At 47.3% G+C, this 13,735-nt stretch overlaps 1 protein-coding gene across 1 annotated transcript; it reads left to right on the plus strand.

The window, feature by feature from the left end:
* The first annotated feature begins 331 nt into the window (after window positions 1-331).
* CALML6 (calmodulin like 6) lies at window positions 332-13,271 on the plus strand. The gene is made up of 5 exons (XM_060259233.1): window positions 332-387; window positions 7,624-7,798; window positions 8,087-8,231; window positions 9,190-9,290; window positions 13,207-13,271. The coding sequence occupies exons 1-5, from the start codon at window positions 385-387 to the stop codon at window positions 13,251-13,253; spliced, it is 471 nt and encodes a 156-aa protein (XP_060115216.1). The 5' UTR covers window positions 332-384; the 3' UTR covers window positions 13,254-13,271.
* Window positions 13,272-13,735: the final 464 nt, after the last annotated feature.

A 13,735-nucleotide genomic window follows, 5' to 3' on the forward strand; every position in this document is an offset into this window, starting at 1 on the left:
CATTCACCTAGCAAAAGCCATTTTGTACGAGTCAAAAATTCTGGGCTGTCTTCAAAGGCAGCTCCAGTAATCCAGTCTATACCATCCTCTAAGACTGTGATCAATAATTACAGCAATAATACACCATCTCCTTGGGAAACCGAGCCCTGCAGCTTCAGGAACATGGCAGGTGTTCTCTGGCCATAAGATTCCTCCCAGAATAGGGCTGTCTGCCTTCGCTGCCATAAAAGGCTCCTAAGATTCTTATCCCCCGGGGTACCAAGTGCTGAGCACGCTTTTCTGGCTGTAAAAGAGAGAGACTTCTCACACTATCTTTGTGCACAGCCCCCCCACCAGCCACTCAAGACCCTCTTCTCAGAGCAGCCGCCGGAACACGAGCAGAAAATGGTGAGTTTCTCTTCTTTCTACCCAGTCCTTCCGTGGGGAGTGTACATCTCTCTAGCAAGGTTTTCTCCATCGAGCGTCAAGGGTAGAGTGAATTCTTTTGTCTCAAGTTCTGGTAGCCTTAGAACTCGGGGGAGGGGGGGGAACAGTCACCCAAGAAAACCAAACCTAGCCTGATTCCCCACTAGCCTTATGCCGCTCTCACGCTCCTCTTCTCTGCAGGGGCCTCCGTCAGATTTCACACTGTCTGCCCCGGGGCTGCAACTAGCTTTGCTTTTTTCACGCAGCAACCAGAAACAAGTTTTTTGAGGATCTTGTTTGCTGCGTGAAAAAGGTGGAGTGAGTTAAGAAGTGAGTTAAAAAGGTGGAGTGAGTTAAGTCCAGAAGCAAGTATTTGGGGGACGGGGGTAAGAAAGAAAGAGCACAAAAATCAGTCCTATTTACCTTTTAGAATTCACTGCCACAAGATGAAATTATGATCCTAACAAAGCTTAGTTATTTCTAGATAATTTGTGGGGGGGGGAGGGGAATGTCTCAGCCACAGATGCTTTCTGGAGCCTCCCTGCATAGAGGTGATACCTTTTTGCAGAACAGTCCGTGCTCCCTCTAAGCTGTGGAGTTTTGTGAGCAAAAATTCTACTTGGTGAGTGACTGGCATTAAAGTGGTAAGCAAGCGATTTGGCTACTGCATCCATTAGCTTGCTCTGGGGCCATCCTTCCTGAGCTAAGACAAAAACGGGTGAGCCAGAGGCTGAAAAACTTTGAGTTAGTTCACGCTAACTCAGCTTAGAGGGAACACTGCTCATAATAGAGAGCAGGAGGGAGTCTTTCTAAAATCTACAGGTGACGCAACGTGGGGAGAGACGGCAAACCCCTTTGAAGATAGAAATAGGATTCAAAATGACTGGGAAAGTTTGGAAAACCCTGATACCAACAAGATGGAATTCAGTGGATAGGCAAATGCAAAGTTCTATGGTTAAGCAAGACAATCAATTGCACAGGTATGGAATGGGGGTGTGCCTGGAGAAAACATACAGAGAAAGGGTGTCAGGAACGCAGTCGATCGCAAGCAGATGTGATTTGAAAGCGTACTGTGGCCAGGGGTTATTTTGTAGAAAAAGAGGTGCCAGAGGTCATTAGCACGACTCATTTACATCACTCATTTGCATATGCCACATACCCCTGACAACATCGGAAGCATTTCCCTTAAAATGCTTTTTGAATTAGAATTGTCCTAATAAATCCTTACTCCCACCATACTTTTAAAATTACATTCTCCTATGTGACTGGGGAAGGCAATGGCAAACCACCCCATAAAAAGTCTGCCGTGAAAACAACGTCACCCCAGACTGGTGACGAAAACGACTGGTGCTTGCACAGGGGACTATGTTTACCTTTATGTGGTCACCGTGGCACGATGAAGATTTCTATCTGTCTGCTTTATATGTTTTGGTTATTTCCCCATTTTTTGTGAGGTAAAATACCAGAAAGTTTGTCAAATCTTAGAGTTCAGCGAAATTCTCACAGGGGGTTTGAACAACGGAGCCCAGAAGCAAGCATTTGGGGGAAGGGGGTAAGAAAGAAAGAGCACAAAAAATGCAGAGTTTCCAGAACTCTGCTCCTGTAAGCTCCTGTCCAAAATGAGGCCTGGCTGCAGCAGCTAGAAAGGAGTATGTGATTTGTAGACTGCAAGAACAGAAGCGCAGTAAAGGGTGCAGACCTCATCTGGAGCACTCCGCCAAGCTGTAAGCGTTGTGCCACTAGAAAAGTGGATGCGATTTTTAGACGGCACTAATAGAAGCATAGTACAGACCGTATCTGGCGTGCTCAGCTGAGGTTGTAAGCATTCTGCTTTAAGAAGGATGTATGCAGATTGGAATAGGTTCAGAAAAAAACAGGGCAGACAAGACAGTTGTGGGTCTGAGAAACACACGCTATGAAAAGTGGAAGGAACTGGCCTGAAAAAGAGAACCCTTTGGGGAGACAAGATCACGCTCTTGAAATACTTGGAAGAGCCATTACATGGCTGAGGGACAGGTCCCTTTGATGCCAGAGGGTAAGGCTAGGTCCAGTGAGGTAAATTACATGCAGGTACATTTCAGTTGGACATCAGGCGAAACTCTTTAAACAATTAACCAATTTAAAAAAAGGAGAAACTCTCTTGGTGAGAGCAAAATGGATAACCAGGTTAGTCTGTCTGTAGTGGCACAAACGAGCGAGAGTCCAGTTTATAGGGTTGCCAGCCTCCAGGTGGGGCCTGGAGATCTCCCATTTTTACAACAGTTCTCCAGCTGGCAGAGATCAGCTCCCCTGGAGAAAATGGCTGCTTTGAAGCATTGTACCCTGTTGAGGCCCCTCCCCGAACCCCACCCTCTTTTGGATCCACCCCCAAAGTCTCCAGGTATTTTCCAACCTAGACCTGGCAACTCTAGTCCAGCAGCGCCTTAAAGACTAACATTTGTGGCAGGGGAGGAAGGAGCTTTTGTGAGTTACCTCAGAGAGTGAGGGAGCTTCAAGACCTCACTGGGGATCTTCAGTCAGAGGCTAGGCAGATATTGGTCGGCGATGCCATAGCTGTGGATTTTCTGTAGTGAGCAAAGGGCTAGCATAGGTGATCTCTGAGTCCCTCAATGGCTATGCCCCCTTCACTTCAATGATGCAGGCTAAGAGAGTCAGGGCTTTTTTTTGTAGCAGGAACTCCTTTGCATATCAGGCCACACATCCCTGATGTAGCCAGTCCTCCAAACACTTACAGGGCTAGCCCAGGGTCCCTCAGTTGAGCTTCTGTGGCTGAACAGAGGTTTGCACCTGGACCTCTTAGGTCAGGAGTTGCCAAACTGTGGCTCTGGAGCCACATGTGGCTCTTTTCCACATATTGTGTGGCTTTCTGAGCCACTGAGTCAGCTGGCTCAGAAAAAGCATTTGTCTCTTTAAATCACGTATCCAAGCCAGCCAGCAGTTTGGAAAATGCTTTTAAAGTTGCTTTCTTTCCACCTCTCCCTCCTTCCTCCCTCCCTTCCTTCCTTCAGCTCTCAAAAAAACTGACATTCATGTCTTGTGGCTCTCAAACACCTGACATTTATTTTTATAATAAGTAAGCATGTCCACCCCTGTCTTAGGTCTTACTCCAACCCCCTAACCACTATACAACACCAACACCCTTTTTGAGATAGTGGTTGGAGATCTCCTGGAACTCCATCTGGTCTCCAGGCAACGGAGATCAGTTCCCCTGGAAGAAATGGCTGCTTCAGAGGTTGGGCTCCATGGCTGGTACCCTGCTGAGGTCCTTTCTCTCCCCAAGCCCCGCCCTCCCCAGGGTCAACCATGCCCAGATCTCTAGAAGTTTCCCAACCTAGAGCGAGCAACCCTATCAGGAATGCCATGCAGCCAATCAGATGTAGTTGCATGACCCCCAAAGCTTGAAAGGTAGGGTTGCCAGCTCTAGTTTGAGAAATACCTGGAGACTTTGGGGGTGGAGCTGGGAGAGGGTGAGGCTTGGGAAGGGGAGGGGCCTCAGCAGGGCATCATGACATGGAGCCCACTCTCCAAAGCAGCCGTTTCCCCCAGGGGAATTGAACTGATTTCTGTTGCTCAGAGACCAGCTGTAAGTCCTGGAGATCTCCAGTCACCACCTGGAGGTTGGCCACCCTAAGAAGTGATGACTGCTTCATTGCCTCGACTCTCTTTCCCCTTCAGCTCATCTGTAGTCGTCAGTCCATCATTTTTTTTAAAAAAAAAAAATCTAATAATAATATTTGTGTCCACAGTGTCAAAATCTGTAGATTCAGGACTTTTTGAGCACGAACGCAGTTCTGGCTGGCTTGGTGTCAGGGGGTGTGACCTAATATGCCACTAAGTTCGTGCCAGGCTTTTTTCTACAAAAAAGCCCCGAGGAGATTATTATTGACCGCTGCAATCATCCAGGCAACGTTCAGCTCTTTGTGGGGTGCCGTTGACTCCAGCCTCATTATGCTGCATTTTGCCTTTTCCATTGTACTAGCACCTCCAAAACCAGGGACCTGACGGCATCTGCCTTCCCTCTCCCTGCCACCTGGAGTGCCAGTCATGATTATTAATACGGACCGCACATGTTCTTAGTTGCTGTGGCAACAATTCCCTTCCCTCCTTCCTTTCCTTTTCCCAGACAACTTCTTTCCCCCTGTTTTTCAGATGTCACTGAATTTTGGTTTTTTAAAGCCGTTCAGGGTAATGAAATGCAGAGGTTCTCTCTGATTTAGCGCGTGTGTGTGTGGGAGAGGCACTTCACACATTTGCCTGAAAGCATCAAAAGTAAAGAGAGAGCGAGACAGAAAGAGAGAGATGTATAACAGTTAAGATAGGGGTGTCCAACTCATTTGTTATGAGGGCTGGATCTGACATAAATGAGATCTGGCCGTGTTGGGCCAGGCAATGTGTGTACCTATTTAAAATTAGGTAACGGTGATATAAACCTTTTAAAGGACACAAGCACGACTAAAGGTTTTTTAAAAACCCTTAAAATAAAACATACTTAAAACATTGGCACTTGTTGGTCTTAAAGATGGGGGGTTTTGTATTTCTCCCAGGGGATCCTGGGAACAGAGCAAAGGAAGCTCTGGCTCTTTTCCTTCCTCTCCAGGGGACCAGGAGGGGGAGGAGCCTCAACCAATGGAGAAAATTGAGGCTGTGCGATTGAGCAAGCCTTGTAAAGCAAGCTGAGACGCAGAGGGAAGCAAGCGAGAGGGAGAAGGAAGCAGACAAGAGTCAGTTGCTGGGGGGGCTGATAGGAGCCCTCCGGGGCCTGATTCGGCCCCCGGGTTGCATGTTTGACACCCCTGAGTTAAGGTGATTTCCCTGCCTGTAACCTCTACCTGGAAACAAATTTTTAGCCTGCTCTTCCAAAGAACCTTTTCGTGGAAAGAGCAATTGCCAAAAATAAGTGTTCCAGCAAAAGGAAGGTTAGAGCGGCAAAAAAAAAAAATAAATGTCCTCCACTTTGGTGATGTGAAGGAACAATTACAATTAGCAATGGAAAGCCTCCTCCTTTGGGAAATATTACTGCCTCAGAATAAAACACATTCTTCTCGCTCTGTCCAGTGTGTTCCTGGACTGTGCAACGCCGCCCTCTAGTGCTTGATGATAGCATGAGCTCCAAATTAAAAAGCCTATCATGACATACGTGTTACCTGTTAGACCAGGGGTGGGGAACCTCCATCCCGAGGGCCATATGCAGCCCTCGAGGTCACTTGGTGTGGTCTTCAGGGATTGCTGGGCCAAACCGAACCATGTGGCAGCCTCTCTGGGGCCTGGCTGGCCAGCGAGGATCCTGGGGCCCAGCTACGCTGTGCAGCAGCCTCCCCAGGGCCAGGCAGGGATCACAGGGCCCAGATGTACTGTGCGGCAGCCCCCTTGGGCCTGGTTGGCTGGCCAGAATTGCTGCAGGGCCTGGAAACGTTACTGTCACAGTTCAGTTTGCACTTGATTATCCCAGACGGTGTGACCTTCTATGCTAATGAGTATGTGGCCTAATATGCTAATGTTAGGGGATGTGGTCTAATATACTACTGAGTTCCTGCTGGGCTTTTCTTACAAAATAGCCCTGAACCTATGCATTTGCCTAGGGTGGCGGGCTATGTGTGTGTGTGTGTGTGTGTGTGTGCGCCCACGCGCCAGATTAGGCTCTCCCCACATGACTTCAAATAGAAAAACAATCATTTGCATTAATTTTGCTGGCCTGAATCATTCTCCCTTGGCGGAGCACTGTTTTTTAAGTTGATAATTTTTTATGGCCCGCGAATGATGTTATAAATATCCATACAGCCCTTGGTAGAAAAAAGGTTCCCCATCACTGTGTTCGACCTACAAAGTTTTATTCAAGGTATAAGCTTTCAGGTGTTTGCACACTTCTTCATGTGCTTCAGACTGCATTGGAAGAAGTGTGTCTGCTTATGAAAGCTTATACCTTGGATAAAACTGTCGGTCTTAAAGGTGCCATTGGACTCAAACTTTGTTCTAACTTTTATTTAGAGCTTCGAAGAGCCCCAGGCAATGTTCCCTTTAAGCTGCAGAGCCTTGTGAGCAAAAATTCTACTTTGTGAGCTACTGGCATTAAAGCTGCATAAATTAGTGTGCTCCGGGGGTCATCCTTCCTGAGCCAAGACAAAAATGGGTGAGCTGGAGGCCAAAAATCTGTGAGCTAGCTCACGCTAACTCAGCTTAGAGGGAACACTGGTCCCAGGTCTCTTCATCAAATATGTTGAGAGAAATCAAACTGGAAGTTCTATTCAAAGGAAACTTATGGGTTGGGGTGGGGGTGGAAAGGAACTGAGACAGTGGGGTGGGTTTGAACTCCATCTGAAGTTTTTTGAGCAGGAATTCTCTGTGCAAATCACTAGTAGAACTGGACAAGCAAGTACAAAACAAAGCAAGGCAATGAAGTCAGAAAGGAGGAGGATGAATAACTGAATTAAAAATAGGGGTAGAAATAGCCTGAAGTTGAAAGGAAATCTTTTAAATAAGCAAACATGGCAGAAAAGAGAAGGATTGTGACCTTTTGGGCAGAACCTCTAAATTTTGTGCAGAACCTCTAAATTTTATTGTGCTCTTTCTTTCTTACCCCTGCCCCCACAACTTGCTTCCATTGTTCAAACCCCCTGTGAGAATTTTGCTGAACTTTAAGATTTGACAAACTTTCTAATATTTTTCCCCACACACAAAAAAGGGAAAATAACCAAAACATATAAAACAGACAGATGGAAATCTTCCTCGGGCCACTGTGGCCATGTAGGAGAAAGTAATTTAAAAAGTATGAGGGGAGTCAGGTTTTATAATGGCAATGGTAATTCAAGAAGCAGCTGAAGGTAGATGCTGAGCTGTTATCATTTAGCACACCTTCCGGTGATGTCGGGGGGTGCGGCATATGCAAATGAGTTGTGCTAATGACCTCTGGCACCTCTTTTTCTACAAAATGACTCCTGATTGTGAACTTGTGACTGATGCTCCCTTTAAGCTGTGGAGTCTTGTGAACAAAAATTCTGCTTTGTGAGTTACCGGCATTAAAGTTGTGAGCGGGTAATTTGGCTACTGCATAAATCAGTTTGCTCTGGAGCTATCCTTCCTGAGCTAAGACGGAAATGTGTGAGCTGGAGGCTTTAAAAACCCCCGGTGTGCTAGCTCACACTAATTCAGCTTAGGGGCAACACTTGTTATGACTCCGGCAGCCTGCCCCATCCTCTCAAAAGGCCCCCCTTTCCCGTGCAGACGGAGACGCTGACGCCGGAGCAGATCACGGAGTACAAGGGCATCTTTGAGATGTTCGATGAAGAAGGGAATGGCTCAGCAAAAACAGACGACCTGGAGAAACTGATGAGCCTGATTGGAATTAACCCCACCAAGAGAGAGCTGGTGACCATGGCCAAAGATGTGGACAAAGACGGTGAGTGTTGTGGAATCCAGTCTGGTTGCAGATGGATGATCTCCTTTGGGAACGATCTGTGGTTCTGAAAAGCAGGAACTCTGTGTGGTGCCCAGTAGTCCCTCTAGCCACCTCCCTGCTAGGAGGCCAGTCTTAGGATCTTACTACCAGGACGCATTAAGACTAGTCCCAAGAGGTCAGGTTGCTGCCACCAGACTGGTAGGTAGCTTAGGCAGAAGGCCTTTGGAGACACACCCCAAACATTCCCTCTTGCCTTTTCTCCCCCCCTCCCCTCTCCTCCTGCCCCAGGCAAAGGAACTTTCGACTGCGATGCCTTCCTGGTGCTGATGGGGATTTACCACGAAAAGTCCAAAAACCAGGACGAAGAGCTCCGGGCAGCCTTCAAGGTCTTCGACAAAGAGCACAAAGGCTACATTGAGTGGGACACTCTCAAGTAAGTTGACTGGCACACCCAGGAATTTGATAGTGCTTGGGGGACTTTTGTGAGCTGGCTGCCCAGTCTCAACCATGCTAGAGACAAGCATGTGGCCTATCAACAGTTGGGAGAGCAAAATAGCACCTCCATGTCCAGGGCAGTGTACCACAAATGATTGTATTCTGTACAAACAGGATGTCCACACTTCACTTAGGAGCGTCTTTTGGAAACAGAAAACCAAAATGGACTTTTGGTCTGCTCTTGCAAAGGAACTCTTTTGCCTTTATTAATTCGCCATGGGCAGGTCTATCGTCAGCCACTCTGTGATAGCGAAAAAGAGCGACACCTCCACGGTCAGAAGCAGCATACGTCTGCTGACCAGGTGCTGTGGGCAAAAGGAGGGGACCTTTCCCATTCTTGTAAACTTCCCAGAGGCATCCTGTGAGGCAGGTCAGACTGAGAGGGTACAGTCCAGCACAGAGGTGGCCAAACTTGCTTAACATAAGAGCCACATAGAATAAATGTCAGATATTTGAGAGCTGAAAGGTATGAACGTTGGAAGGAAGGAAGGAAGGAAGGAAGGAAGGAAGGAAGGAAGGAAGGAAGGAAGGAAGGAAGGAAGGAAGGAAGGAAGGAAGGAAGGAAGGAAGGAAGGAAGGAAGGAAGGAAGGAAGGAAGGAAGGAAAATAGATGGGGAGAGAGAGGTGGGAAGAAAGCAACTTTAACTTCAATGCATTCTCCAAGCTGCCAACTGGCTTGGCTTGGAGAAATTATTTAAAGAGACAAATGCCTTCTCCAAGCCAGCCGACAAGGGGGCTTTGAGAGCCACACAATATGTGTGAAAGACCTACATGTGGCTTCCGAGCCACAGCTTGGCCACCCCTGGTCCAGCATGTTCTGTGGAAGGGTAGGGATTGGAACCCAAGTCTCCTAGCTTCCTAGTAGGCTCTCCACTACAACAGACTCTGCCTTTTAGGTACGTGCTGATGAATGCTGGAGAGCCCCTGAATGAGCAGGAAGCTGAACTTATGATGAAGGAAGCGGACAAGGACGGGGACGGAACCATCGATTATGAAGGTATCAGAAATGCCACTGGTATAGGTGGGGGACCCTTTGCAATGCAGTAATCAGAGAAATAGAAGTTGTATCAGATCTCTTCATTGAGGAAAGAATTGCTCATAGAACCTTGGGTGAATTTCCCCACTCACCTCTATTTTCATAGAATCATAGAGCTGGAACGGACCTCCAGGGTCATCTAGTCCAACCCCCTGCACAATGCAGGAGATTCACAAACACCTCCCCTACATACCACCAGTGACCACTGCTCAATGCTCAGAAGATGGCAAAACCCCTCCAAAATCCCTGGCCAAACTGGCCTGGAGAAAAATTGACCCTGAAGTGGTGATCAGCATTTCCCTGGGCGTGTAAGAAAGGGCCGCAAGAACTAAGCACTGATGCAACCCTTCCTGCCCTCCTCCTTATGATCTGCCTAGTTCACAGAATCAGCATTGCTGTCAGATGGCCATCTGGCCTCTGTTTAAAAACCTCCAAGGAAGGAGAACCCAGCACCAACCGAGGAAGCCTGTTCCACTGAGGAACCGCTCTAACGGTCAGGAAGTTCTTCCTAAAGTTTAGCCAAAAACTCTTTTGATTTAATTTCAACCCGTTAGTTCTGGTCTGACGTTCTGGGGCAACAGAAAACAATTCCACACCATCCTCTATAGGACAGCCTTTCAAGTCCTTGAAGATGGTAATTATGTCACCTCTCAGCCATCTCCTCCAAGCTAAACATTTTCTTTTAACCAGTCCTCCATGGTCTTCCTGTAGAGGAACGAGCATACTCAGAACTCATCATTTTCTTTTCAACAGGGCTTTTTTTTTGTAGCAGGAGCTCCTTTGCATATTAGGCCACACACCCTTGATGTAGCCAATCCTCCAAGAGCTTACAGAGCTCTTAGTACAGGGCCTACTGTAAGCTCCAGGAGGATTGCCTACATCAGGGATGTGTGGCCTAATATGCAAAGGACTCCCTGATACAAAAAAAGTCCTGGTTTTTACCAGCATTTTCCTACATACCTGGGCATGTAAAAACAACTCCTTTGTCTGTGGGCCATCTATAGTTTCCTGGAATAACCATCACTGATGTCCAGAGGACAGAGATAGTTTCATCTGGATGGTTCCATCTATAGTTACCAACAGGGCTTTTTTTGCAGAACTCATTTGCATATTAGGTCATACCCTCTGACATCACCATTGTTTCACATAGGGCTTTTTTTGTAGAAAAAGCCCAGCAGGAACTATTTGCATACTGACACCAAGCCACCCGGAACTGTGTTCCTGTGCGTTCCTGCTCAAAAAAGCCCTGGTTACAAACTTCCAGGCAAGGTCTGGAGGTTTCCTGGAATTACCATCACTGATGTCCAGAGGACAGAGATGGCGGGGGAGGGCGGGATATAAGAATAAAACTTACTTACTTACTTTCATCTGGAGAAAGCAGCAGATCATATGGCCTCACATTTTGTAGCAGGAACTCCTTTACATATTAGGCCACACCCCTCTTATGTAGCCAATCGTCCAAGAGCTTACAGGGCTCTTCTTATAGGGCTGTAAGCTTTTGGAGGATTGGCTACATAAGAGGGGTGTGGCCTAATATGCAAAGGAGTTCCTGCTACAGAAAAAGCCCTGACGGTAATTCTGAGAGATCTCCAGATCCCATTTGGGTATTGGCAACCCTAAGTCCATCCCCACATTTTTAGGCATGTCCCAAGCTAGAGTTGGTAACCCAACACTGCTGTGCCCTCAAGGGCTCTAGTAGAGAGGCTGATGGAAGGACGCTTGCAGTTCTCCCAACCTCTCAGCAGATGGCAGCAAAAGGCACTCTGCCAACATCCCTGATTCTTGTCTATATTTGCAATTCACGCAATTATTTTGAATCTAAATACTACAGGGACAGACTTAGGTAGGGTTGCCAAGTCCAATTCAATAAATATCTGGGGACTTTGGGGTGGAGTCAAAAGCAAGCTTGTGATAAGCATGACTGAACTCCAAGAAGGGTAGGGGCACCTTTTCTGGAGGCTCAGAGATGGTAATTCCAGGAAACTGGACTTCCTGGGCCAAACTTTTTGAAACTTGGAGGGTGTTTTGAGGAGAGGCATCAGATGCTATGCTGTAAATTTGGTGCATCTACCTCAAAAAACAGTCCCCCCCCCATAGCCCCAGATACCCGCGGATCAATTCTCCATTAGACCCTATGGGTATCGGTCTCCATAGGGAATAATGGAGTGCCCAGCAGACATTTCCCTCCCCCCCCCCCCCGGTTTCTGATTACCCTGAAGTGGGGGGTGGGCCTCCAAACCATTAGATCCCCTGCCCTCACCTGGGGATTGGCAACCCTAGACTTAGGACACCTTGGGAAATTCCTGGAGATTTGGGGGTGGTGCTGTGGGGACAGTAGAATTTAAGGATGAAGGGGAGCTGAGCAGGGATGTGATTTCTTCGCTTCCACCCTCCAAAACTGTTGTTTTCTCTGGGGGAACTGATCTTTGTAGTCTGAAGACCAGATGGATTTCCCAGAGAACTACTTACCTGGAGGTTAGGAATGCTCAGGGGCTTGAGGAGGGGAGGGACCTCAGCTGGGTATGATGCCATAAAATCCTCCTTCCAAAGCAGCCATTTTCTTTGGGAGAACTGACTTTGGTTGCCCGGGGATCAATTGTAATAGCAGGAGATCTCCAGGTGCCACCAGGAAGTTGGCAACCCTAGTTAGCCAGACTATTCTATCACAGAAGAGGAGTGGTTCCATTTTGGCACAACTGCAGGTAATATTTGGGTTAGTGCCATCTTATCCAGGGCTTTTTTGTGTGTGGAAAAAGCCCAGCAGGAACTCCTTTCCATATTAGGCCACACCCCCTCACATCACCATTGTTTCACACAAGGCTTTTTTTGCCGAAAAAGCCTACCAGGAGCTCATTTGCATATTAGGTCACACCTTCTGACACAGAGCCTGCTGGAACTGTGTTTCTGTGCATTCCTGCTAAAAAAAAAAAGCAAGCCCTGGTCTTATCACATGCTTATTCGGCCATTCCACTTCTATTTTATCACATAGGTTGGTGAGGTTGGTTAGACTGAGAGGGAGCCTGACTGTTGAGTGGGAATTTGAACCTGGCTCACAACACTGTAACCACTCCACCCCACCATGCTTGTGTTCAGTTCCAGAGGAGGGGGCAGGAAGCTTCTCTGTTGGGTGCCGTAGCATCAGGCATGTGTTTTGCCCTCACCCAGGGCTCTTTTTTTTATAGCAGGAACTGCTTTGCATATTAGGCCACACACCCCTGATGTAGCCAATCCTCCTGGAGCTTACAGGGCTCTTATTTCAGGGCTTACTGTAAGCTCTTAGAAGATTGGCTACATCAGGGGTGTGTGGCCTAATATGCAAAGGAGTTCCTGCTACAAAAAAGGCCCTGCCCTCACCCATCCCAAGGGATCACCCATGTGTCCAAAACAATACCAGCATCTTTGCATAACAGAGCAGCAATGGATCCTGCCCCAGAAAGTGCTTAGAAGGTTCTCTGTATTTACAAAACCATTGCTGGGGAACTAGGAAAAACATCACCAGACTATGCAACAGCTGCCTGTTGAGTCATCAAGGTATACCAGGCTCTCATTCCAATTTCTGGGACCTGCAGAGACCCCATATGGGCTATAGGGACCCCTCCCCCTTGTAGTAGCCTAGGGCATGGAGCTGAGGCAGAGGGATGAGCACACACCATGGCAGACTGCTATATCCTGTGTTCTTAATATACAAGTACAGACAGACAGGGAGCTATTGGTCTCGTATCGTGACGCCACTTCAGGCTACGAGCCCAACTACTGTATTCTGTTCCAGCTACCAACAGGTTTAAGGGGAAATGTGTGCTTTTAGGAAAAAGAGATGGGGAAGAGAAGGGGGAAAAATAGATTTTTACCTTCTTTGTATATTTTTTTTCCTTTGCAGAGTTTGTGGCAATGATGACTGGTGAATCCTTTAAACTGACACAATAAAGCCTGTTGGAAGAGAAATGCATGGTTATTGAGAAAGGTCGATCCTGCACGCATCTCTCTCACTCATTCACACACACTACCCCTCAGGGGCTTTGTTGTTGTGGTTGTTTGCCCACAAAGCTGTAAGCATCCTTCCAAGTGTGCTTGAGGGAAATATATTAGCTAAGAATTCCCAACAGCCTTTTGAAAGGGCCATACTAAAAGATGTTGCTAGCAAAACAGATGTAAGGGGAAAGCATCTTTCTGGCTGTAGACATGCTGCAGACTTAAAATGGGTTTAAGAGTCAGGGAAGCCCCCAAACCTGTGCTTTGTGGAGGGGTATGTGTGTTCAGATTCCCCTGCAAAGAATTCTCATCCCACTACAATTCCCAGGATGCACCAGGAAAAGACCTGGCTGTTAAACATATTCAAACCATCTCGAGTGGGTAGCACACTGTGTCCAAATCATCACTTTTGGAAAAATGAGAGCAAGTCAGTGGGC

The sequence above is a fragment of the Heteronotia binoei genome, chromosome 18 (genome assembly GCF_032191835.1).
Source record: "Heteronotia binoei isolate CCM8104 ecotype False Entrance Well chromosome 18, APGP_CSIRO_Hbin_v1, whole genome shotgun sequence".
Classification (NCBI taxonomy): domain Eukaryota; kingdom Metazoa; phylum Chordata; class Lepidosauria; order Squamata; family Gekkonidae; genus Heteronotia; species Heteronotia binoei.